We start from the raw sequence: 27,912 nt of genomic DNA on the forward strand, positions 1-27,912 counted from the left end.
TCATGTTTATGTAGAATGCTTACATAGAAAATATGTTGTAATTTACAAATGATTTAGGGCTTGGTAAAAGTAAACCATTTTGTTCACACTGACAGCAGAGGGAATAATCTTTAACATTCTATGAATTTTTTTCCAATTATAGAGAAATGCTTACTGAAGAAAATGGGAAATACAGAAAAATATAAAAGATAAAAATCATAATCTCATAATGTTTCTAGTAATTTTATAAAATTAGAAATGACAGTAGTGGCTAAGAACAATTTTTTGTCTTTAAGACTGTCTATACTACTACTGTGAAAATATTTTTGATTAAATTAAGACAATAAAATAGATCATAAATATATTCTGAGATAAAATCTTATTCATTCTTGAATAAGAATAATTCATGTTATTTTAGACATTTATTCATGCAGGACAAACATTTTTATAGTGAGTAAGACTAAAATCAAACAATTTGCTATCAAAAATATGCCAGTAAGAGAAGACTCTACTTAAATTTTCTGATATAAGAGAAACAAATAATTTTAACCAAATGAAATTATTTTAAAAATTATTGATTTGGTCTTACATTTTCCACAGTACTTTTACATTTGAACAAGAGCAGGAAATGTTTTCATTCTTAATCTTTCAACTTCAGCCTGTAGTATTGAAATCTGCTCAGCTTGTTCTTTTGAAATTTTTGTTAACTTTTGTTGTCGCATCATGTTTTCGTATCGTTCTTTGGCAATCTTTTCACAAGTCAGTTTAGACCCTATCCCCAAAATGAAGAAGATGGAATTAGTTGAATTATTATCTACATTTTAAAATACAGAAACAGCACTCTGAAATAGTTAAACGTATGGAACAAATACTGGTAGCTTTATAACCACTGTACAGATTTTAGGAATTCTGATTACTTTTAAACAAACTGAAAATTAATTATAAAGAAAAAAAAAATCTTACCCATTGCATTACAGATGTCTTTTCTCTCTGAGACAGCCACCAGCTCTTCTCGTAAATTGCAACTTAGGGTATAATTTGCTATATCTTTTTGATTGCTGAACCTTCTCAGCTTTTTAAGCAGCTTTTTGCAGTTCTCCACATTCTTTTTGTGAGTCTGAAATTTTTGTTTTATTTTTGAAATAAAATATTTTATAAAGATATTATTCTTAAAATTGAAACACATTGTCATCATAAGATATCTTACCACCATACCCCTAGTGCTTAGCATAATGCCCACACACAGTAGGTACTTAAATTATTTGTTGAAAGATAGAATGGTATGTTAATATACATTTTAGAAGAAACTTTATATATTCTTAGAAATGAGAGATTCTAAGAACACAGCCTGGAGAGTACTTTGTTTCCATCTTATGTATGATAAACACTCAAAACTGAGTGCTCAGGCAGTTAGGGTAAAACAAAGCCTTTACAACGCCAAGGAAAGACTATCAACACTTCTACTACATAAATCATAACCGAATGTGAAACAGGAAATTCAACTACACTCCAATAGCCCCAAAGGATGTTAAAGTGCTTCACAATCTAAATGTCCATTAACAGATGAATGAAGATGTAGTACATATATATAATGGAATATTACTCAGTCATTAAAAAGAATGAAATAATGCCATTTGCAGCAATATGAATAGACCTGGAGATTATTATACTAAGTGAAGTAAGTCAGACAAAGACATATCATATGATCTTGCTTATACTTGGAATCTAAAGAAAATGATACAAATGGGCTTATTTACAAAACAGAAACATACAGATTTAGAGGACAAACTTACCGTTATGGAGCTGGGGAAGGGTGGGGGGAAGAACAGATTGGTAGGTTGGGATTTAGATATACACACTTCTATAGTTAAAATAGATAGCCAACAAAAAGTGAAGTCACCCAGTTGTGTCCAACTCTGTGACCCCATGGATTGTAGCCTGCCAGGCTCCTCCATCCATGGAATTTTCCAGGCTAGAATAATGGAGTGGGTTTTCATTTCCTTCTCCAGGGGATCTTCCCAACCCAGGGATCAAACCCACGTCTTCTGCATTGCAGGCAGACTTGACCATCTGAGCCACCAGGGAAACCAAGAGGATAACCAACAAGGACCTACTGTATAGCACAAGGAACTTCGCTTAGTATTCTGTAATAACCTAAATGGGAAAAGAACTTGAAAAAGAATGGGCACACATATATGTATAACTGAATCACTTTGCTGTACCCCTGAAACTAACACAACATTACTCATCAACAATACTCCAATATAAAATTAAAATATTGTTTAAAGTGCTTCAGGCTACCACAATGGTTATGGTTGCAAAGATGCTATTTAGGGAGCTCTAATTACATCCATCCTAAAGGAAATCAGTCCTGAATGTTCACTGCAAGAACTGATGTTGAAGCTGAAACTTCAATACTTTGGCCACCTGATGCGAAGAACTGACTCATTGGAAAAGACCCTGACGCTGGGAAATATTGAAGGCAGGAGGAGAAAGGGACGACAGAGGAAGAGATGGTTGGATGTCATCACTGACTCAATGGACATGAGTTTGAGTAAACTCTGGGAGTTGGTGATGGACAGGGAGGCCTGGCGTGCTGCAGTCCATGGGGTTGCAGAGTCGGACACGAATGAGCGACTGAACTGAACTGAATTACATCCTGAATATCATTATAAAAGACTAAGGCTTGGTAGGTTCTATTTGAATTCATGGTTTGAAAACTATTACTTTGTTCAAATCATTCACAAATACTGGAAATATAATGATCAATATCTTTGATTCCTACCTTATCTAAAACATCAATAGTCTGCTCCATTATTCCAATCTGAATGGCAATCAGAGTCTCATAGTTTGGTTCACTTAGGTACTTTAAGAGGAAAAAGAAATCACAAAGTAAGTATATTTTTCTCTATTTCTTCCAAGAGATAATTTTATAAAGATTATCTTAGTTTGGGAAGTTCCTGTTTCTCATAAAAAATTTCTATCCAAGTGAGGATTGATTTTACTTTGTGCCATAATATTTACTTATAAACATAAGTTTAAACATAAGTTATTGATGCACTCACCTATATACTAATAACTACCAATGCCTAGTTTATTTTCTCATTCATTCATTTATTCAACTCACCAGATATTTACTGTGTTTCATTTGACAGTGTCTCATGAGTTCCATATTAACAATACCCTACTAATAGTTAAAGATACTGAGGGAGATAACAAAGATAGATAATATGACCTAGACATCAAGAAGAGAATAAGTAATATAATTAGTTGCCAGAAGATATATAAGTGACATGCAAATTAAAAGGTGATTTGAGATGGGCTATGATTTCTCTGAGCTTGGGAAATCAAAAGGCTTATGGATTAGGTGGTATTTAAACCAGACCCTCAAAAGTAGATAGATTCAGGATGTGAAAAAAATTGAGGAAAAATATTCCAGGTAGAAGAACCAGTATTGCAAAGGCACATAGATAGAATCCTAGAAAATAGAATCAGTTTGGTTTGAGAATACTGATGTGTAAGAGTAAAGGGGAATGAATTTGAGAAAGATTGAAGGACATTCAACGCCACTTAAGAACTTGAAAATTCATTGGCCAGGTAAGAAGAGGAAGTTTAAAATGGAGCAGAGTAGGAATGTTATTAGAGCTGAATAGGAATGTGAATCTATAGATGAGATAGAGAAAAACCCAAAGTCAAGAGACTTATTAGAAGATTGTTATAAAATACTTGAAACCATTAAAAAGGAAGAATTGAAGCAAGGTAAAGGCTAGAGGCATAAAGAATGAGGGAATAAACGGATACACTAGGCAAGGCTTGGAAGGGAAGGAGAGGAATCAGAGGACAGCGACTTTAACCCCAAGTGAATGGCTGAAAGAACAGAAATAAGCAAAATAAGAAGAGGTGCTGTTGGGAGGTAACACAGAAATAGTGTTTGAGAAAGGTGTGGTTCAGAGAAGTGAGATTGGAATTGGAATCCAGAAAGCTTGGATGAGTCTTAGGAGTGATCATGGAAGTTAGAAAAGAGAAATCATCAAAGTGGAGGATATGGAAAGAAACACAGAGTTGAGGGCAGAATCTTAATCGCTATACTTAAGAGGCAGAAACAAAAGAGAAATCAGGAAAAGAGGCAGAGTGATTTGACATGTTGGAAGAAATATAGGAGAAAGGAGGGATGATTAAAACCAAAACAACAGGCAATATTAAAAATGAAGATGGACCTCCCAGGAGGTGCAGTGGTTAAAACTCTGCTTCCACTGTGGGGGGCAGGGGGGTTTTGGGGGAAACATTATGTATGATCCCTGGTTGGGGAATTAAGATCTCACATGCTCCTGGCCAGAAAGGAAAAAAGAGAGAGAGAATGAAGATGGTGAATGGTCAAATACTACAGGGATGGTGATGACTGGGAAAGGGATCACTAGATTTGACAATTACGAAATTCTTGGTGAGTTGCAATATAGAACTATACTACTGACTGGGTCATAAAGAACCAGAGGCAGCAAATGTATACTAGAAGAAGCAGACAGAATCCACAGTCACATTATGAAATACTATGCATAGGATATGCTTGATGTCACAGAGCATCTTATTAAATATTGGTTGAATGAGTGAATACATTAATGACTGAAATTAAAATTATATAGTGGAGCACAGGGAAAACTTACCTTCTGACGATCTCTTGAAAAAAACAACATCTGAATATCCCAAGCCTTCTGATTTAGATCTTCCATTTCCATCTCCATCTTCTTATGTTCCCACTCAATCTGAAATATTCCTTTATGGACTTCTTTACTTTCTATCATGCTAGCAACTTTCTTTTGTCCTTGAGCCTTAAAAAAAAAAAAAACAACTGGCATTCATATAATATTCTGCATTCAGAATAGTTGAAGCTGAACATTTTTCTTAGAAAACACTTGGAATGCAGAGATAATTCTATCTTCTTTTAAAAATGTAGCAGATATTAAAAATTACTTCATGGACACAATCTGATCATGATATAAAGCAAGATAGTTACTAAACAGAAAGGATTATAAGATAATTTGAATGGCATAGCCAATTTGCTTTTATGTCAATGATTAGGCAGGAATTCCTTCTGCCATCATCAATCTGTACATGTTTATACCCCTATTCTCTCCTGCTTTTTGACACTAATGATAAAGGATTGTAGTTTAATGCACAAGGCACAACAGTATCTGGTTGGTAGCTAGTGGAAAAATAAGAAAATTGAATGGGTTAAATATGATATTTAATCATTTGGATGTTCTATACTTCATTTCAAATGGACTACATGAAGTTCAGTAATATTTTCATGAAGCTGTGCCCCCAGATTGCTAACAGGGAAACTACTAAGATTCTAAAATAAATTTGTATGTGAGTTCCATCAGTTAACATTTTATATTTTTCCTCTCTTCTCCTTAGAGAACTTAGCTTTTTTGAGATCATGCCATTAGACTATGCCAACTATTACTCTTTTTAAAAATTATTTTTATCTTTTGATCACTGCTTTGCCTCAATTCCTCAAATTTCTCACTTTCAATGATCTTTTCTCTGTTTGCTCATCCATCCAGCTCCCATGATCATACCCTTGATCTTGTCAACACCAGCTCCCAAATCTTAAGGTCAAATATTTCTCTGGAGCAGTATCTCTCAAATGGGCAAAATATTGCCCCACCAGTGGACATTCAACTACATTGGGAGGCATTTTGGCTAACACAACTGGAGAGGGAGGCATTGCTACTAGCATAGAGTAGGCAGAGGCCAGGGGTGCTGCTAAACTCCACATACTACACAGCACATGAGCTCTCTCCAACAAATAACCATCCAGCTCAAAAGCCAATAGTGCTGAGGTTGAGAAACACTTCTGTCAAACTACTACATCTCCTCTCTGCTTTCCTTTCAGTCAACTTTTTCATAAGATTTATTAATAGTCCTGGTCTCAACTTCCTCACTTCATATTATTTCTTTAGCCATCGCCATTTGAGCTCCTGCACCAACACTCCACTGAGAGTTGACAACCATGCTCTTGTCAAGTAATTGATATAGTGCATGGTTCCCTCTTCCGTGGAACTGTTTATCTCATGGTTTTTAAGTATATAGAAGAGCAATATGGAAATAAAGGATTTGAACAAGACCTGAGAGACATAACACAGAGCGCCTCACTCAGTACCAGCAGAATACACACTATTCTGTATTCTCAAATACAGACCATATTTTGGCCATAAAATGAATCCAAATACATTTTAAAAGATGGAAATCATATAGAGTGTCTGATCTGACCACAAGGGAATGAAACTAGAAATCAATAACAGAAAGAAAACTGGAATATTTGCAAATATGTGGAGATTCAATCATATATTATTAAATAATCAATAGGGTCAAAGAAGAAATCATAAGCAGTATTAGAAAATACTTTGAAAGGAATGTAAGTGAAAATAGAACATACCAGAACTTATATAAATCCTTCTCAAACACTTAAGAAAAAAATTGAAAAGAAGGGAATACTTCCAAACATTTTATGAGGGCAATATTTCCCTGTTATCAAATCCAGAAAAAGACACCACAATAAGAGAAAATTATAGGTTGATATCCTTGATGAATATGGATGCAAGAATCCTGGACAAAATATATTAGCAAATCAAAGTCAAGAATACATTAAAAGGATCATACACACACACACACACACACACACACACACTCCTAGACATATGTTCAGACTGCTGAAAATCAAAGATAAAGAGAAAATCTCAAAGGCAGACACACTATATTAAGAGGTACAAAGATTAAAAAGATACAGTAGGCATCTTGTCAGAAGTTCTGTAAGCCAGAAGAAGATGAACAACTTTAAAGTGAAAAGACTGAGAAAGAGAGAGAGAGTCTGTCAATCCAGGGAACCCAGCAAAATATCTTTCAATAATAGAGGTGAACCAAAGACAATTTCAGACAAAGGAAAACAGAATTCATTACCAGCAGACAATTCAGTTAAGTTGAAAGAAGTTTTTTAAGCAGAAGGTATATAATACAAACCAGAAACCTCAATCCACGCAAAGAAAGATCTCTTGAAATAGTGAAATTGAAGGGAAATAGAAAATCATTTTTTCTTTATTTTTAATCACTCTAAAAGACTGCCTAAAGGAGCAATAGTAATGAAATGTGGGTTACAAGCAAGTAATATGTGTAACAACATTAGCACATAATTTCCAAATAGCACAAAATTCCCAAATATTTGAAAATTAAATAACTTACTTCTAAATAACCCATGGTAACTTCTAATAGAAAGTTACATGGGGAATTAGATAATACTTTAAATGGAAAGAAAATAAGAATACAAACTACCAAAATTTGTAGAGTGTAGCTAAAATAGTGCTTAGAAGGAAATTTATAACATTAGATGTTTATATTAAAAACAAGCAAGATCTGAAATCAATTATCTAAGTTTATCAAACTTATCATTAGGAAATTGATAAGGAGGAAATTATCAATAGAGGAAATTGACTCTAACAAAATGATGGTATATTAGAATGGACATTTAACTCTATGATCTTGAACTTCTTTTTACCTTAAAATTATCTGGGAAGCTTTTAAAAAATATATCCATGTCTAGAGGTGGGGCCTGGACACATGTGTAAACTTCTTCAGGGTAGGGATCACCTACTGATTCAACTGAATGAAAATGATTTCCCATAGAAATTGGGGAATATGAAAAATATTTGGTACAGCAGGTGATATGTTGTTTTTTTCTTCTTAAAAAATGCTAATTACCCGAATCACAGAATTCAAGTCTTCAATTATGACCTTGTTGATGAGGATCGCATCAGAATAATCCAGCATTAACTGGAAATTCTCCAGTTCTACCTGTCCTTGTTTAAGGAGGATTTGGATCGTCAAATTCAACTGGAATTTCACTTTGTCTTCCTGTAATCTAAATCGAAAAAGACTTCAAAGTAAGTGGTCGTGACATATTTATATTCCAAATTTCACCTATCATTTGATATATACATTCAATAAAATATGTATGATATAAAAATTGAGTATAAAATTCAAAATTAATTTTCCTTAAGCTGAAGGGAAATGCACTGGAGATTAATGTGGAAAATACTTTTCCAGTGACAAGCTTTCCTAGAGATCTCTGTGATACTTCTTTTCTTGCTGATATGGAATTACACTTGGGCTGCTTACAGAATGGTATGCACAGAAACACATTCATAAAGTTTTACTTCATGATTAAGAAAAGATGAATATGCTTTTGAATGTAAGTGGAAAAAAACAGACATACTACCAAATAACAAATCTACTTCGTGTATTGATCTCTGATATTATATTAACAATGTTTAATCTGCATGCTACTTATCAAATCTATTTTTAGGTAATTTATATTCCTGCTTATCACCTCGATCTGAAAATGATGTTTAATGATGAATTTGGAGACATCAGAGAAGTATTTATCAATGTGACTGTAAATATGGCTGAAAGTGAAGCAAGGACATAAGACAGTACCTTAGTTACTCAGGAAAATGCAACAAGCTCCCCTGAAGAAAAATATTAGCTTATCAGGCATATAGATGGAAATTTCTTGGATATCTGCTTAAATTTCCACACAGTTTTTTTGTGTGGCTTGAGCCTAAAAGTACTTACTAGCAGAGACATATTCTCTGTATTTTTATGTGGAAGGAGATTAAAATAAAAGCCTTTCCCCAAACTTACATGTTTGTTAAGTAAGTCATAGGGATGTAAGGTATACGATAGGGAATATAAATATAGTCAATAATATTATCAGAATTTTGTATGATGACAAATGCTAATGAGGCTTATCATGGAGGTCATTGAGTCATGTATAGCAATATCAGATCACTATTGGTGCATCTGAAACTAATATAAGTAAATTATACTTCAAATTCTAAGAAGGAAAAACACTGAAAAGTAAAAAAAAAAACAAAAAAACTTGATGGTTTGCTGTAAGAACAGGGAGCATGAGGGTAAACTTCATTCTGAAATAAGGTCTTACATAACAAAACGCACTTTCTCAAAGAGAAGCTATAAAGGATGTATAGGTAAAGTCAGTGCCCGCTGTAAACCAGTGAGCCAGCACGCTCCCCCCGTGGTAACACAACTTAATTTAGCCCTAGCTCAGATTTTGAAAATATGAACGTTGAATGAAAGGTTCAAATTACAGGATGAGCTCATGGAACACTTTTTCAATTTCATGTTGCACCTTCTCATCATCCTCAGTTCTTCTCCGGAGGAAAGCCACCATTTCTATTAAGCCAGCAGCTTTCTGCTTTACCTGAGGAAATCAAGCCACAAACATCTCAGAACATATAGAGCTTTAGAAATAAAAGCAAACTAATTTTACTTTGAGAAATAGACATCTTTTAACTTTGTTACAAAACCTTAAGTCCAACTTTCTAATAAATTAGCAAAAATTTAAATCCCTGCCATTATGAAATAAAGAAACTTGAAACTTACATGGCACATCCCATGAATAATTAGAAAAGTATCCCCCAAAACTGTCAAAATTGTTTCTCACTGAAAGACATCATGCATGCAGCTAGGATTTTTCTTATATCTTATCATCTTAGATAAAATTTTACAATCATAGATACTTCAGCAAAAATATGACAGCCTCCCACATGTGGCACCAAATTTAGGGAATCTGGGGGAGTGGAGGCAGGGTATGGTCAAGAAGCAACGAGAGGAAGGAGTCTTTTCCCAACTAAACACACTCTCAAATTGCTACTGTTTTTTTACATTAACAAAACATTCTAGCAAAAATATAAAGTTGGTTCTGGTTGGTTCTGGTGAAACATAATTCTAGTCTATGCAAAAAGAGATGAACACTACTCAAAACCAGAGCAGACAGAAGAAGTTGTGTCTATAACAGTGTTGTCCAAGAGAAATGTCATGTGAACCATCAATGCCAGCTGCATACATAATTTTAAATTTTGTAGGAGCCATACTACAAAAGTGAATGAAACAGGTGAAATTAACTTTACTCTTTTATTTAACACAATATATCTAAAACATTATCATTTCAACCTGTAAAGAAGATAAAAAATATTGAGACATTTTCCTTTCTTTTTTTCATACTAAGTCTTCTAACTCTGCCTATATTTTCCAGTAACAACATGTCTCAATTAGAACTGTCCACATTTATTTCACATAAAAAATAACCATGTGTGGCTAATGGTTGTCATTTTGGACAGTGTGTCTACAAGTAGGCCTGTACTTAGCCCTCAGTCGGACTAAGGTTAATATTTTATTTCTTTATCATTATTATTAATATTACTAACTGCTACCCTAGTGGGAAACCTAAATAATTAGCTTTTCTAGAAGGACTGACCACCATAAACTATATATTTGATACTAGCATACTAAGTGAAATGAAATAAAGTAGAATGATAAAATGTTATATACTTTCTGTTCATTTTCCACTTTTGCTCTTCTGGTCATGCAGAAATGTTCCCAGACGGAGGTGTCCAAGCCTTCTGGCATATTATTAATACTGTCCAAGTCATCCATGGCTTTCATTAACTGGGCAAAGGCATCCTTATTCAATTTCCCAGATCCTGGTCGCTCTCCAAAAGGCACAAGACTGGTTGTTTCTGCATGTACTTTGTGTTTGTGAATCCTGGTATTATCAATAAAAGCCCATCAATGTTTCATATTTTCACACACAAAACAATCACTGTTAAATACTATACCTTTAGCAGAGGTGTGACACTGCATGGCACTTCCCTGCGGCTAGTGGTGGATTACTCCAAAGGGAAAAGCATCTGCTGGGACCTTCCGACATCTCTGGGATCCTCAGACATGACCTTAAGTGGACTACAGATGTCCCTAGCTGCAGTCAGCACTGGAAGCTTTAAGTGCACAAGAAATGTCTCCCTTCTGGGCATTTTAAGCAGACAAGTAAAGGCCTGAGAGAAGTACGGATATTCCCTGGTTCTGACCACACATCCTCTGTTGATGTCCTTGTTGCAGGTGAACAGCCTGGAATATGTTCAGCTATATGTGCAACTGGAGAAGTGCCTCTTTTTTACCTACATTATGGATTAGTTTTGTTTCCCTGGGCTGCAGCTGGGAAGAGAAGGGTACTGAGATTTGTATCAGCACTCACTCTCAAGGTACCTCGCAATATGCTGTGAAGTTACTATAGTTATCCTCTTTTTCTAGAAGGAAGTGAGTCTCTGAGAGAAGTGACTGACTGAGGCCACAGGTCTGATAGGTGTGGAGTTAGTATGTAAAGCTAATGCTGCTAGACAATACAGCTTATACTTTTTCCACTACTGCCTTTCCATAGGTCTCACTTCTTTCTTCATAGGCATACATAACTCACTCCTTTAAAAACAGGGAAACCAAGATACAAGGTTTGTTCTAGGCTGAATTTCTCAGGTTGCATATAACCTGTCAAAGGTGAGACAATCAGTTTGTATCTTAGACACAGATAAGCCTATACCTTTGTGACAAACTCCATGATTCCTACATTATGTTTGATTTAAAAATTACGGAAATCTGTATAGGTAAAAATTTGGAAATCTGTGAAATTAATTGTTTGATACTCTCAAGTATCAAAATCAGATATTGTAGAACTATTTTGATAATGGTTATTGTCAGTCATTCATACTGGCATTTTTCAAACTTTGTCTTGAACACAATCACATGAGATGCTCTGAGGAAAGGGTCTGGAAAACACTTCTTACTCTATTTCTCATGTGGGATGCAAAGGCTACAGAAAGCTCTGAAATGTTCTTCAGTAAAGAAAATTATATATCTTTTTCAACCCTGTATTTCCTTAAACTTATTTTGTCCTGGAAGCCTTTTATGTGTAATTCCAATTCACACCACAAGGGATGCATACGTGTTAGAACACATCTCGGGAAAAACGGTTTATAAATCTGTCTGCCATCTATATCTTGTCAGGAACTACTTTCATATATAAAACAGAATCCATAATAGCACTATGATTACCTAGACACTTAATTTCTAAATAATGAAGTCATCAGTTTTCATTGCCTACTGTAAGATATAATAATCTTTTAAAAACTGAGTTAAGATCAAAATACTTGGACATTTTCATGTAAATGATGTCACACTGAATATTATGAACTAATTGGGAGAAAAAGCTGAAATCTAATAACAATTTTTTTTTCTCAGAAATGCGATAGCAAAGGAGAAACAAACCTTGGTCGGCGTTTAAAAAGTTTGTAGAGTATATCCACCTGATGACTGGGAATTTCAGAAAATTCCTTTTTAAAGCTGCGATCCAGAACCTAAAGAAAAACATATCATTCCCAAGATTGCAACTTTGTTCAGAAGGCTTTTATCTGTGACAATATTCTTTAAAATATTAATTGTATCACTTTGATTTTTAAAAATCCATGAATACTTGGTTTATAACATAGACTTGTTAAAGGGTGACCACTCACGGTGCAAGGATTTCACAAAGATTTACCTTAAACAAGAAGCACCTCAGTAATCTAAAAATATAATTTCATATAAGAGGTCTTAGAAATCACTTAGAACTGAAGTGAAAGTGAAGTGTTAGTCACTCAGTAGTGTCTGACTCTTTGCAACCCTGTAGACTATAGCCCTCCAGGCTCCTCTGTCCATGGGGTTCTCCAAGCCAAGAATACTGGTGTGGGTTGTCATTCCCTTCTCTAGGAAATGTTCCCGACCCAGGGTTTGAACCCAGGTCTCCTGCATTGCAGGCAGATTACTGTCTGAGCCACTAGGGTTTTATTTAGAACTGAAGCTTCACAAAATAATATTTACCTGTAAAACAGACAAGTTACCTCTATTTTGTTATATTCCATTATATTCTTCTGTTTGCTTTTCTATCCTAGTCTTTTCCATTTATAAATCTGCTGGTCATAGCCTACTTGATTTCACAACCAACTAAGGGGGATCGCAACCTGAAGTTTGAATGGCTCTAAAGTCTAGATGAGCTCTCTCCTTTTTTGTGCAAGAGAAAGCTTAAACCAGAGAAGTTTACAAAAATTTATTTTACACAGTGCTTTTTAGAAATACACAATGGCATAGAATGGAGTTTACCCATAACTGAGAATTACAGTAGGAGAAAATTCTATGAGAAGATTAGATTGTATCCCTTTTAATCTTCCCCAAATCCAGGCAGCAGCAATGCTATCACATTGGGAAGTGACTGAGGCAACAGCTCTCACTTTGTCTTCCGCCAGTAAGTTGTCGTAGTGTTCCTTGTACATATCCAGGTCTTCTCTAGACTTCCGGATGGCCTCTGAGGTCTGGTTCTGAATAACATCAGGAATAGAAGATCAGAAGTGGAGAGTTTTCAGGATAAATACAAATAGTGAGCATACTAAAAAGAACGAGGAATTCCTTAGTACAAGATTAATGTGAATTGAAGTATCAAGTACAGATAACATTCACAGAAGAAAGTAAACTGGCTGGAGGCCTTGAAAGGGCAAACACCCATCACCTGTTTCCAAGTGTAGCCAGCTCTGTAGATGAGTGTGTAAGTGACCAGGGAGCATAATACTCCCTTGGCAGAGCAGTGTGGGTGATGAAATTGCACAGGCTTGGGAGTCGTGTGGGCCTGGGCTCTGAGGGACTGGATATATATTAGTAAATGGAGGATGGCCAGGCCATATATAAAAATAGAACTGACTCACAGTCTGCAACCAGCCAGGAATTGAAACCACAACCTCTGCAGTGATTGGCCCCTAAACTGTCAGAACTTGGTCAATAACTTTCCGCTTTCCTAATTTTTGCCACAACTGAGGACCAACCAGGGAAAGCCAAATCTTCTTCCCAAACCAAACACATAGGTAGCCCAGCTTCTAATTAACTTGCCCCAGGCTTCCCCATGCCAACAACTCCTAATCAGGATACAGCTGAAGCCCTTTCTTATTTTCATTAAATGGCTTTCTCATCCCCCTGCCTGCCTTTGAGTGTCTGCCAAATACAAGTGAATGTCATGATACTTTAAATCATTCATTCATAAATGTCATTTATTAATACTATTAATAAAAGCTGACATCTTTTGAAAATTATTATGTTACAAGCATTCATTGTCTGTTTCGTGAAACATATCTACTCGCATTTTTAAAAATATTAACAGCTTTTCATTCTATAAGCTAACCCATTACTTACATATTTAGTGAAACAGAGTGCCAAATGATCCAGAGAGAACAATACACCCTAGAGAAGAGCTTGAAAATAGCTTTAATGGTTATGTCTTGTCCAAGGTCCCATAGCCAGTCAGTGGTTAAAAGTCCCAGACAGGGAGCCAAGGAACACACACACATTTGAGAAGGAATGTAGAAAGAAAGAAGGGGCCGGGCAGGAGTGTGGACTCTTGTCAAGTGGGAGCAATTGGTCAGAAACTGCTGATACTCAGATATCAGACACTGTATTTACCTTCTCCTCCTGCTTCCTTGCAAGGTAGTTGTTCAGGAATGTTTCTCTGGAGCTTATTTCTTCATCCAACAGTAAAGAGAAAACAAGGTTGTTTATTTTCAATTCCTCCTGTAGAAATATTTTTAAAGGGGAAAAACGATCATTGTGCCCACCTGGGAAAGGATTTTCTATTGAGGGTCACAGACTTGGCACTCACCAAGCAAGTTTATGAGTGTGTCATAAGAAAGAAATTCTTTTCAAGAAAAAGGGAATATAAACATGCAATAACTACTCAGTTGTTTTTACCTTTCTTCAATCTTCATTGCAAGATAAAACATATACATAGGAAAACACATAAAACAAATGTATAGTTTAATGAGTTATTGTTAAAGCCAAACACCATTGTAATCACCGCTCAATTCAAGAACTGGAACTTAACCAGAGCCCTTCCATGCGTCCCCATCCTAATCTCAACTCCAATAATAACCATTGTCTTAACTTTTAGGGTAATCAATTCCTTGTGTTTCTTTACAATATTATTACCCAAATACGCATCTTCTGGGCACTACTGTATAACTTGCCTGTTGAAAAAACTATCACATTTTGAAAGCCTATTATTATCCACAGGTTCTCTTTCAGCCCTTTCTTTCCCTCACATTTATTTGTAGTTATCTGTAGTTTCACCTAGTCTGAGTTTTGCTCACTGCTTACTTATGGTGAGTTCAACACAGTCCTTTATCCCATGTGTTTCTTGAAAATTTGCAGCTGGCAGAGGGATCGGGTAGAGAGGGAGGTGGGAGGGGGGATCGGGATGGGGAATACATGTAAATCCATGGCTAATTCATGTCAATGTATGACAAAAACCACTACAATATTGTAAAGTAATTAGCCTCCAACTAATAAAAATAAATGGAAAAAAAAAAGAAAATTTGCAGCTGCGTCAGGGGACAGATCAGACCAGTGTCTGATCATTTTACAAAGACCATAGTGGACATGGTGATTTTTAGTCAGGAAACAGGTAGCATCAAATTGTCTTTCTTTCTGAGACGTTAGCAGCTGTAGATCTCAGTGCTTAGGCTCATTAATCCTTTGAGAGCTGCAAAATGGTGATACTATATTTTTATCATTCCTTCTTCACTTATTAATTGAAATCCTTTCATAAAGGTATGCTTCTCCCTATCTGCTATTTGGTTACCTAGCAGTGTAGTTCATACAGAAAAGCAGAGTAAAGTCTTGGCACTTTGTCTTTATTAGTTTTTAGATAACAAACTGGTATCCTTTGAAGGCATTTTTATTTTTAAAATATCACAAATTCATTAACCTAATAAATTTGATAGGCTTCAATTAATTGCAATTGCTATCATTGTTGAATCTTAAATTGTCCCATTTAGGGGATCTTTTAAAGTGGACTCCTTTTGATAGTAGCCTTTACTAATTTCCTCATTGTCTTATATGAAAATCTACCCTGGTGGCTCAGATGGTAAAGCATCTGCCTACAACTCGGGAGACCCGGGTTCAATCCCTGGGTCGGGAAGATCTCCTGGAGAAGGAAATGGCAACCCACTCCAGTACTCTTGCCTGGAAAAACCCATGGACAGAGGAGCCTGATAGGCTATAGTCCATGGGATCACAAAGGGTCGGACATGACTGAGTGACTTCACTTGTATGAAAGGATGTTTTAAATATGTCTTTCATCTTCCATTAACTTGCAGAGAATGGGTGCACAAAAATTTTTGAGACCTTGCATTTCTCAAAATATAATTACTCTCCTTTTACATTCAATTAATAGCTTGGTCTGACATAGAATCAATTAGGAATAATTTTTCCTCAGAATTTAAAGCCTTTATTCTTCATCTTCTTGTTTTTAAGTCATTGTATACTTCATTTATATTCTTACTGCTGAATCAAGTTAAGTCAGATTTTTCATCTGATTTTTGGGGGGCATGTTGACTATTTGGTCATTCTACATATAGGATGAGCCCAATCCTTTGCCGGTTGCTGGAAATACAAGGATGAATAAGAGAGACTCAGTCCCTACCCTCATGGAGCTTAGTCTTGGGAACATTAAAAAGTAACTCAATAAATTAAAATTCAGTTGTACTAAGTGATAGAAAGTAAAAGAACAGAGTATGTAACAGGAAGATCTAACCTAGTTGGGACCTGATAGATGGGTAAATATAGTGCAGGAAGCAAGGAGGTTGGAAGAGAGTATTATTGGCAGAGTTGGGAGCAAGGAAGTGTGAACCAGGGGGCAGAGGATGGAGCATGGCAAGTGAGTGGGAGGGTGGCACAGCTGAGTCTGGAACAGGTGGCAGGGCCAGCCAGTGCAGGGCCTTCCTGCCAGACAGGGTGTTGGTCTTTATCCTGAGAAGAGTGAAAGGTCTTGGAGGCTCCTTAAAAGAATGTCATATAAGTGAGGCTTTTATTTACCTGGTTGACAACCATCTCTGCCTTCACTCTCCTTTCAAAGAGTCTTTTCAAATGTTTGTCAAAATTCTGTGTGCTTTCTTGAATAGAATTTTGAAGTTTCTTCATTTCTGTTTCTAAAGACTGAAAGGAAATCAGCACCAAAGTTAACATGTAGGAACATCAGATGTTCCTAGGAAGTGACTGTTTACATTTTGCCAAAAGGAAGGGGCAGGTGGAGGGCAGGCCTTGTGAGGTGTTCTGGGCTTCCCCTTCAGCCACAGATGTTACTCCTGGGTCTGTTATATTGTCTCTCTACTTTTATATATGTTTGACATTTTCCATAATACAAAGGTTTTTTTTTTTTTTTTTTTTTTTTTACAAACCTTCAAAGGAGTCTTTTTTCTTTTGTAAATATAAAAGATGTATACAACACGTAAGACTACAGCATGCATCTATGGAAAAATCTAGTAGAGAGGGGCAAACTGATGCTGCAGGGAAATGGGGCAGATGGCTGGAGAGACAGCACTGAACAGGTGGATGGGACGGGACTCAGTGCATGCAGTGGGACACCAGCTGGGGGTGGCTACAAGGCCGTTTTACCCACGAGGAACAGAAAGGCAGGAAGGCTCTATGGATTCAAGGCAGGTGGGTGGTAGATGTGGTGGGGGAAGGGAAAGGAAAATCTCTTCTAGTTGCTCCTCTTCTCTGAGTGAAACTGAGGGGAGAGTTGAGGGTCGGGTGTTGGAAGTCTGAGGACAGAGGGGAGCACGTGACATGGTCCTCTAGGATCTTGCCACCTAAAGTGTAGCCCACCAACCAGCAGCCGCAGCTGAACCACATGGTTGCTCAATAGAAATGTAGAGTCTCAGGGGCCTTCTCTGTCCTCAGAATGAAAGGACCTGAATCTGCATTTAAAAAAAGATCCACCAGGTTAAACCAGGGGGAAGTTGAAAGCTGGGGGGAATAGCATCGTTTAGCAGATTTAAGAACCCAATAAAGACTAAGGTCATCAGAGTGAAACCATGGAGCATTTTTTCTTTTTCTTTTTTTTTTAATGATCTCATGATTTTATTTATCTTTTTTTTAATACTATGAGTGTGAACTATTATTTTTATTCTTTAAAATAGCTAACACGGGGTCATTTCCTGAGTTTGGGGGCAAGGCTAAGAGAACTACAGGTATTGCCTTCGTGCATCCCCACAATAGTACAGAAAGAAGGTTCCAGAATGCCCATTTTACAGAGGAGGAGACTGAGGTTTTGAGAGATAATAACATTTCCATGGCCACATTGGACTCAAACTGTCCAAAAGCAAAACTTATAGACACTTTGTTATATTTCTTCACCCACTGCATGGTGTGAATGCAGAGAAAGTTGAGTGCTGGTTTAATCAAGGCTGACTTTCTACCAGGTAAGTGTGGTCAAGAGGCAGGGGGTGAAGGTGTAGGCAAGAGACTATTTTACAATGCAAGACCATGGAGTAAATGCCACCACTTTAGGCATCTGAATTCCATTAACTTCTTGACATCTTTACTGCACTCAGAACTACTCATTTTGGATAAAATGCTAGGGCACTGTTAGAGGACTGCAGTGAATAAAAACAGGGACAAGTTAACAATAGGTTCAAAGGAGTTGTTCATAAAATATGGCCTCTATAAAGCTGACAAACTGCACTGCCTTGAATGATGGTATGATTTTACCTTCTTCACAGAAGAATAAATGTTAACTTGGTTGTATACCATCACCTTTTACATCTCTATTATAATTGTAAGCAATTTCAATGTTGGAATGTTTCTTTATGATGGATGGAGAAAAGTAGGAGACCTGCATTTCAAAAATCTCAAATTAGAATTCTATTGATTGCCTCATTCTTCTTTCAAGTCTCTTCCTTGAAATTGAGAGCATATACAGCAAGAGCATACAGCTTAAACTGACGTAGGCAAGAGAGAGCAGTACCTTTGGTGCCTTGAACATACTGTCATAGGTGTTCATTAAACATCTGAAGAATGAATGAAGGACCAAATGAATCGTAATGATGTAAAATGGGAAATCAATAAGAACCTTCAATTTTGCTGTGTGTTCTTATTGTTTAAAATTGTTCTAAGTCTTCAAATTTATCTGCACTCACTTCCGCAGATTCTCTTGAGAATTTAAGCTGAAACAACATCTTGAGGCTTCTAAAGGCATCGAGGAAATGCCTTTTGAAACGTCATTGGAAAAGATACTGAAACAAAACCCTTGGTGAGGTAGGCCATATCCTCTGCTCTTCTTACCTTTCTATACTTATCTCTCTCTTCATTTAACTCCTTGACTTTTTTCTCATACTCTTTGAAGTGTTTCCTTTCTTCTTCAGACCACAAAGCATCAGGTTTTACCATGAAAGCAGGCTGAGGAATCACCTGAAGAAATAAAGGAAAGCATCGAGGTTAAATATAAATGTAGCAATACAGTGAAACTCAGAGTTATTGTTACAGTTTAAAAAAAGGGACCTTTAAAAGGGCATAGTTCTTCACATTGGCAAGACAGTGACCTAACACTTTGACTGAAGGATATGAAAAAACGTTACAACTGTTTTTCTGTGACTTAAGCCAGGGTGAATAGTTTGGGATGAACTCTGATTGTGAGCGGACAAGTTCAGACATGCAAGTTGATATCCTCATAGCTAGAACTATGTCAGAGCTCCAGGGATACCTATGTCAGGTATCAAAGGGCATGTTCCTTGGTGTATCTGGAGAATTACAGGTGAAGTTTTATCCCTGCTTTCTGTAGAGACCAAAACCACTGTAGTTGCTTTTTTAGTTGTTCATTTGTTGGCTTTTTTTCAGATTTTTTCAGGACAAGCCTGTGATTTAAAACTTCTTATTTGCCTGATACATGTTTATAAGGTACTGAGTGAAGTGAAAGTGTTAGTCACTCTGTCATGTCCAACTCTATGCTGCACCATGGACTACAGTCCACCAGGCTCCTCTGTCCATAGAATTCTCCAGGCAAGAATACTGGAGTGGGTTGCCATTCCCTCCTCCAGGGGATCTTCCTGACTTAGGAATCGAAGCCGGGTATCCTACATTGCAGGCAGATTCTTTACTGTCTGAGCCACTAGGAAAGCCCTTATGAGACACTGGGGGTGGCATGTTTATTGCTGTAGAATTTCTAAAATTTAGGTTCACATAGGAAAAAATGGTCATGTTTAAGTAGCTTGCTCCATCCCATTCCACCTTCCATAAGGATGGCCAGGAATCTCACCATTCTCAAAATGTCTTCCTTCTTGACTTCCAGAACTCCTCCCATCATGTCCATGAGGGCTCGGCGTCTCAAGTCAGGGCCCTTGGGAAAGAGCCAGGGTCAGAAAGGGTCACTGAGACAGAGACCACTCCAGTGGCATGAGGGACAGCCCCACCCCAATGTTAGATTGACTGTATTTAGGATTGGGGAGGGTGGGCAGTGGCATGCACGGAGGGGAGAAGCCGCCACTGAGATTCCGGTGACCTCTGACAACGACAAATCCCCTAATATGTCTCTCTGGTGGAGTACAAGTACAAGGCTATTCAACCAAGTTAGGAACAAGTATACCTAAAAGGAAAAAAGGGTCTTAGGTACCACCAGAGAAAAACTGCATACCCGTGTCAGAAGCAATCGCTCCATTTCACGGGTCACAAGCAACTCTGCCTTGGCTTTTTGCCACGGTTTAATATGTCTTGGAGCTGAAATCTGAAAGACAAAATATAATTTCCTGCTGATATTCTTACAAAACTCAAACCAAAGTTTCCTCCCACACACTGGGAGGGGGTTAGACGGAATTAAGGGGATAGAGGGAATACCCAGGTTTTGTCACCAATTTCCTATTTTGGAATGAAGATGAGATCCAAAATGAGAGTTAGAAAAATAGATGATTACTTTCAACAGGGACTGTTAGTGTTACTATGACCTCTAAGCAACACCTTTATCTTTTGCCCTGAAGTAATCAAGATCATTTCATGTGAGCAAGGGTATTCTCTTTGAATCACTTTTTATAAATGAAATATGGTTATATTTGAAATGTTCTCTTTAGGCATTTAATTGTAACTGTCTCAGTGCCAAACAGGTTTTAAGAAGGCTGTCCAGTGAGCCCCTTTCTCTGGGACCCATACTGTTGTAACGGCTACATAACTACTGGCGCTCCATCAGTCTCATTCCCATGATGTGACCCAGCCTCTGTGGCTATGGTGCTGGACCCAAGCTGGCCCAAGGAGCCCCTTTCCAGACAAATCTGGACCTGTGACTAAGAGATTATCGTTTGGACAAGATGCTCTCTAGAATATAGGAGATATGACACAGAAACTACTTGAGGCCACTGAAATGCAGACAGAAGTGAGTCAAAAGATGAAGAAAGAACACTTCTGGTCTCCCTCACAAGGCTCTGGTATGTGGTTCCTGCTTCTTTCTAGGCTTGGTGTCCAAATCTTCTTTGGACTCCATGGGATTCATAAAGGAAATCCTCATTATTTCTGGGGCTATGTTAGCTGATTTTGTTACTTGTAACCAAGATTTCTACCTTATACAGTTGCTTTTAGCAGCAAAAACAAGAAGAATAATTGAGAGCCTGGAAAATGTCGTGAGAAAGGAGGTGAGAGATGATACACAGATAATCATACCTCACTACTTTCCACAACAAGGGTTCTCTCTGGCTTCTCACAGTCCTCAAATTCTGGTTGCCAGACTGATTCTTCCAACTCCAGATCTAAAATAATTTCTTTGATCCTTACATTTTTTTCCTTCACACGTGCAATTTCAATCTCTTTTTGTTTATATGCAGCATCAAACTCACTATTGAAAACTGTTTTTACCTTGTAAATAATATCCTGAAATATCAATGTTATTATAAACACATCATGTATTATACCTTTACTGGCAACATGGGACCACATTTTTACTTTTTCTCCAAAATCATTTTACAAATTATACACAAGTTAATCTAAAACACTGTTTGCATTAAGTCATTTCTTAGTTCAGTAATCTATAGTGGCATCTAACCATGAGCAGGATTAAGGCAACAGCATAACTGTTACACCACAGTGTATATCCAGCAATGTACATTGTAACTCAATGTGCAGGTATATTAATGCATGCTGAAGTGGATAATGGATACGTGGAGGCTCTTTGGACTATTTTCCCTACTTTTGTGCATGCTTTTTTTTTTTTTAATCCATCATAAGAACATTTGAAAAGCAACATTCAGTATTTGGGCTACCCTGGTGACTCAGATGGTAAAGAATCTGCGTTCAATGCAGGAAATCGGGGTTAGATCTCTGGGTCAGGAAGATCAACTGGAGATGGGAATAGATACCCACTTCAGTATTCTTGCCTGGAGAATTCCATGGACAGAGGAGCCTGGTGGGCTACGGTCCATGGGGTTGCAAAGAGCCAGACACGATTGAGCGACTAACACTTTCATTCGGTATTTAAGTTGGGAAATGTCTTTTTTTTGGAATCGTGTTTGGGTAGATGAAGTGAAGAAAAGATGGACTGTAGAGGGTGTTTGGAGAAGCTCCCATAGAAGCACAACCACGTACAATAATCTTCCTCTGTATGGACAGGTTATTTTGAACCAGAAAGGGAGCCCAAGCTAGCTAGTTGGATCAGCTAATTACTAAGGTATCTCTGGTTTGGCAACTGCTTTGCCCCTAGCTCTACTGATAAGTAGAATGATGGGTCAAACTAAAAGTAGACTTTATCTTATCATCAGAGTTCAGCCTATATATCTATTCTACTGAAGATGAAACCATTAAAGCAGGGTGGAAAATGGTCTTAACAGCTGGCACCAGAATTTCTCCTAGCCTGAAAATACTTTCTGTAGGGAAAAGGTTTTAATAAAGCGGCAGGAAGGTGGGACACTGAGGGCATAAGTCAGCAGAAGCTAAGCAACAAAAGAGATAACTAAACAGTTCTCAGTATAAATACAAAGGAATTTCAGGTATTGGAGGAGATGAAGAAGAGAAAAAGATAGGAAGAGACAGCAGAATAACATAGTAGGAAGTTAGAACTCAAATTGCAGACAGGGCTGAAAGACTTTCAGGAACAGGGATGACCAAACATTAAATATCAAACCATCTGCATTGGTGCAATCTCAAGTTACTGTGTTTTCAAAAGCCTTCAATTGCTAAGTACAGGTGGTATGTTCTGAAGCTGACTTGTTGGGTTGAAAGTGAGGAGGAACTTAGAGCCTGAAGGACACCATCCCTTATCCCTGACCCCTGAACTTCTAGAAATCTTAGAGAGGAAACTGTTTTTCCCCAGGTTAAGGAGATAGATAAGCAATCACATCTTGATCTTACAAGGAGTTCCTAACTGACATCTGGGTTACCTAGAAGGTGGCATTCAAAGATTTCTTTTATCTTTGAGCTTCCCAAAAATCTTTGTAGAAAGATGGTTTGTGATGTTAGCCAGTGGAGGGTGCTCTTTACAAAACCTGGTATCACAGAACCCACTCCATATTGAAAACAACTCTTGTCCATAAGCTCTGTTTAAAGAAATGGAGCTAGCCATCTGCATGGTTCTCTGTGTACTTTAAATGCATCATTTGACTGGCATTAGATTTCAGTTTGAGCCTTTGCAGGACACTTCATGGAAAGTTTGAGGTTTTCAAAGATAAAGAAAAAATTCACCCACTTTCAGCAATATAATTTGGTTGATTTTCTCCTCTCTGGAATGAAGTTCCAACTGGCTTGACAATAAAGAGGTATGTACCCTAAAATCAGTACTCAGACTGCCAAGCATGTAATTTGGCAAGCTGGTATCTTTTACTGTCCCATCTTCTTCCTCTTCTTCATCCTCCTCTTCATGATGCTTTTTAACCAAGGTAATTGCAGACTGAACCTCTACAACTTCTTTCCGTAGCTAAACATAGAAAAAGATGAAATGAGAGTTATGCAATAAGAAGAATTCTCTAAAGAGCAAGTTTGAGACAACTTAATTATTTCAACGAGTATTTAAAAATGTTAATTGTCTTGCCAGCAACTGAATTTAAAGTGATGGATAAATAAATAAATAAATAAATAAAGTGATGGATAGTTCCTGAACCTGCTGAAGAGAAAGCTTCAGAAACTGATAAACTGTGGATAAATCATGAAACTAAAAAATGTTCTTGATAGTGTGTAATATTCACATTCTTCTGTCAGGATGACAGCTGCTTGTAAATATTTTGAGTCTTTCTTGGTACTTAAGCATTAAAAAATATACCTTTTCTTCATGTTTTACAAGAACTTATTCCCATAGGACTGTAATATGTAGGCAAGAAGAATTAAGTATCCCTTCAATTTATGTTTCAGAAAAAGAAAGAATGCAAGTTCTGGCCTAAATGAAACTATACCAATTGGGCAGTATTTTTAAGTGGTTTGACAGATATTGTTGAGGGGGGAAATGCTAGGATTACTTTAGGAAAACCATAAATCCCATCAAAACAGATTCTACTTCTTCCCTGGCCAACTATCTTAAAATATAATCCTCAGTGATAAGAGATTATAAAAATGAGTTATGAGTGGATGAAGAACTCATGGCCAGAACAAAAACAAACTCCCAAATATAATTTTTTAAAGTATATCATCATATTTGAGGGATAGTCAAAGTTGTTAGGATATAGATTCTAGACTTACTATTTAGATACAGGCTCCTGTATTCATCAGAACATGTTGTAGACATAAACAAGGACTACAAATACAAACACAAACAATATCTAGACTTAAGTAGTATTTCAACTCAAATCTGTATGAAGGAAATACTGAAACAGAAACCATCGTATATAAACACACACATATATACTTAAAATTGTACTTTAAGACACTCTGTTTCAATCTTCTTTTGCTGCACAACTCTCTTCAACTCTTTCAACTCTTCATCTGTGCGTTCTTTCATTGGGAAGTTCTCAACCACATAGGGGATGTGAAAGCACTTGGAGGTAAAAAAAGCAAAATGAAAAGAGTACAATTATGTGTCTCTGAGGCACTTTGGGAGATGTTTTCTCTGACTGAAACTAATTCATAGGTTAACATCATGCATGAGCAAAATGGCTGATGGAAGTTTTTAAAAAAGAACAATGCATGCCATCAGTATTGGTGTAACCTTTGTAAGAAAATACTGTACTTTTGTGAAAGATCTATCTCTAGAGCAGTGCTTCTCAACTCGAAGTGATTTTGCTTGCCCCTGTCCCCATCCTCTTCAGGCCCCCAGTGACATTTGGCAAAGTCTGGAGACAGTTTTGAATGTCATTAATGGGCATGGTGGATACTACTGGGGCCTAGTAGACAGAGGCTAGGAATGTTGCAAAAATCCTCCAATCCATAGGACAGCACCATAACAAAGAATTATCTGGCCCCAAATGTGCCCTTCTCAAGAAACCCTGTTTTAGAGCAATAATCAAGCTCATAAATGTAGGGTGACCAATACTTCATGATCTAAACAGATGGCATATTTGAAAGTGAAAAAGGTGCCGTTAATAGTTACTCCAGGATCATAGGCATAAATTGGGACTTTTGGTTACCCGAGACAAAGACGGAAACTGCGTTGGAAGGAATCTTAATAAAAAGGCACAAAAACACCCCCTTAGAAAATGTGAAGCTAAAAAAAAAAGAAAAAGAAAAAGAAAGAAAATGTGAAGCTAGACACAGGTAGAAATGTGAACATTATTAGATCTAGTTTTCAATCTGTGTGGAATGTGAGTGAGGTGGCTTTTTTGGAATAGACAGATATTGAGACTTGGATGCAGGTGGTGTCATAGAGGAAAGAGAGAAAGAGGTGTAAGACAAATCTTAAGAGATGCTGGTTTAGAAGCACATGGGGACCGAGCAGAGAAGGAAGAATAAGACCCAGAAAAAGTGACACATGGAGGTGGAATTCAGCCCAGGAAGGGGCAAGGCGTGGTTTGCTTTCCTATATACGGACTTTCCTGCACTTTTTCTTTTTAAAATTTTCTGCCATGAGACTTTCAATGAAAATTTTCATTGGCTAAGATGTACTTGAAGTTACATCTGTTACCTTAAGAGCTCGGCCTTTCACAGCCATCGAATTCCAGCATTCTTCTTTGATGATTTCAGCCAAATATCTCTTGGCTAGGTTTTGCATCTCAACATCCTTTCTTATCTTAAAGAACACAAATGAAGGGAAAAATCATGTTGAAAATGTGGCCTCAAAGAAAATAGCTTGACTGTAAATTCCTTAACCAGATGTACTTGGAGGGGGTATTCCCCTATCTTTGAGAACCTAAGGTTTAGTCTGGAGGCTCAGGACTCCCTTCCTTGAGGACCAGGGTGTCAAATATGAACACCACCAAGGGCAAGCAGGTCCTACACAGGAGCCACGGCAGGTGCACGGGCCGCTGCACAGCTGTGTTAGCTAGATAGCCCATACACACTTCGCAGAGCTGGCTGGCTGGTGCAAGGTGGTGAAGCAAACCCAGTGTGCCAAGTATTCTTGTTTTATTAGAAAAGTTTGAAATAGCTAAAAATGTTGGCTTAATTCTTGTCAATGCATATCCAAAGTGCCAGTTTGTGACCTCTGTCTTGGGGTCTTTACTGTACTAAATTCTTCTTTTATTTACATCTACCATGAAATGAATGTTCTACTACTCCTGGGGAATCATATGATGTACTTTTTCCTATTTAGAAACATATGTTCCCTCAATTAGTTTTTATCTCCTTAATTGATTCTAATACCTAATATTTAAGTGATGAAGTATTCTTATTTTAATAAAATTCACCAAAAGAGCTAGCCTGAAAGTGACACCCAACAATCTTTAGTTGTTAGGGTCCTCTTCAGAATCTTTTTTCAAAAATTTTTTTTTACTGAAGTGTAATTGATTTACAATGTTGTGCAGACCTTTTTTTTTTCTCTTTAATATCACTTTGTTGGAAGAATTATTAGAAAACTAGCTGAGACTAGTATCTCCCAGATTCATTCATTCATTCACTCATTTATTTATTTTTATTTTATTCATTGTCTGAACAAATACCATGTTTAATTTGCATTTTGTTTTTTATTTTGTCCATTGAGCTAATGGCTAAAACAGTTTAAAATTACTTTTTCTTAAACAAACAGCTCTTTTGGCATATCAGTTGTCAGAATCTGACTGATTTCCAGGGTCCTTTCAGGCCCTCCCTTTACTACTTCTGAGGCTACTTGACCAACCCTTTCAGAAAAATATTAATACTGTTGGACAGTATTACTATTCTGCATTAATTAATATTAATTAATGTCCAGGTGGTCATTATCGGGCTTTGGTCTTTTCCTTATTGGTGGGATCCTGGCCAGAGGTGGCTAGTGGCCTGGTCTCTTTAGGACAGGGATCCCTTGCTCTTCCCGGGGACAAATATTCTGCTCCCAGGTGGACTTACGGTGCCATCTGCTGACAAGTGGTCTGTCCTATATTCTACCATCACATCCAGTGTAGGGCTGATACCTCCTCGAAAGCCCAGAGGTCAGGAAAAATCAACATGAGGGAAATGAGCATGTGAAGAGCCTATCTCTGTGTCAAAGTCTGAGTCAGAGGATCAAGGAAGCTCCTCGAGGGATGCACAGGACTTTGATAAGAAACAAGGAATGGGGCCTCTGGGGCAGAGGCATGAGTTGGAGTCGAGTGAGCACAGTGGCTGCATCAGTGGTCAGGCGTCCAGAGAGGCAGGTTCATGGGGCTAAGCAGTCAGACATGAACTTAAAGAACAAAACAATGAGAGGATGAGGACGGGAGCAGGCATCTAAGCCAACTCATTTTAGGGTGGTCAAGATGTACGGGCTGGGAGAAGCTGGTATATCCCAGGACTGAGTGAGGCCAGGGCCAAGGAGGATGAGCCAGAAGCATGGTGGGCAAGACCAGGACTGCTTCCTGGCTCTGACTCAAGTTGTATTCTCTTAACCAAGTGACTGAGTGTCTGTGACTTAGTTTCCTTAAGTGAGGAAAACAATAACCCACCTTTTTGGGTTGCTACAACAAATAACATTCAAAAAGGCCCTAGACTGGTTCCCATCTGTTATAATAAGAAAACAGGATACATTGCTAGTCTTCTCCAACCACTTTCACAATGGCTTATAGTGTAGATGGTGCTCAAAGATTAGAAGAATCAGTGAGTTCAGGAAGAATGATTTCAACTCTAATTAGGAAAGAGCTTACTAAACAAAAAATGTTTGAAGTTGGT

At 37.3% G+C, this 27,912-nt stretch overlaps 1 protein-coding gene across 1 annotated transcript in view; it reads right to left on the minus strand.

Annotated features, from left to right (window-relative positions):
* Window positions 1-423: 423 nt before the first annotated feature.
* The window catches only part of CFAP43 (cilia and flagella associated protein 43), a 95,153-nt gene continuing 67,664 nt past the window's right edge, over window positions 424-27,912 (minus strand). The window contains exons 21-38 of the mRNA XM_065923270.1: window positions 25,760-25,864; window positions 24,560-24,676; window positions 23,399-23,626; window positions 21,385-21,591; window positions 20,372-20,461; window positions 19,997-20,077; window positions 19,027-19,152; window positions 16,777-16,896; window positions 14,368-14,475; window positions 13,152-13,238; window positions 12,154-12,242; window positions 10,387-10,600; window positions 9,144-9,256; window positions 7,735-7,894; window positions 4,641-4,805; window positions 2,765-2,845; window positions 943-1,096; window positions 424-751 (exon numbers count right to left, since the gene is read on the minus strand). Coding sequence (XP_065779342.1) covers window positions 585-751; window positions 943-1,096; window positions 2,765-2,845; window positions 4,641-4,805; window positions 7,735-7,894; window positions 9,144-9,256; window positions 10,387-10,600; window positions 12,154-12,242; window positions 13,152-13,238; window positions 14,368-14,475; window positions 16,777-16,896; window positions 19,027-19,152; window positions 19,997-20,077; window positions 20,372-20,461; window positions 21,385-21,591; window positions 23,399-23,626; window positions 24,560-24,676; window positions 25,760-25,864 — 2,412 coding nt within the window. The 3' untranslated portion in view covers window positions 424-584. The remainder of the gene's footprint in view (window positions 752-942; window positions 1,097-2,764; window positions 2,846-4,640; window positions 4,806-7,734; window positions 7,895-9,143; window positions 9,257-10,386; window positions 10,601-12,153; window positions 12,243-13,151; window positions 13,239-14,367; window positions 14,476-16,776; window positions 16,897-19,026; window positions 19,153-19,996; window positions 20,078-20,371; window positions 20,462-21,384; window positions 21,592-23,398; window positions 23,627-24,559; window positions 24,677-25,759; window positions 25,865-27,912) is intronic.

This window comes from Muntiacus reevesi, chromosome 2, assembly GCF_963930625.1.
Source record: "Muntiacus reevesi chromosome 2, mMunRee1.1, whole genome shotgun sequence".
Lineage (NCBI taxonomy): Eukaryota > Metazoa > Chordata > Mammalia > Artiodactyla > Cervidae > Muntiacus > Muntiacus reevesi.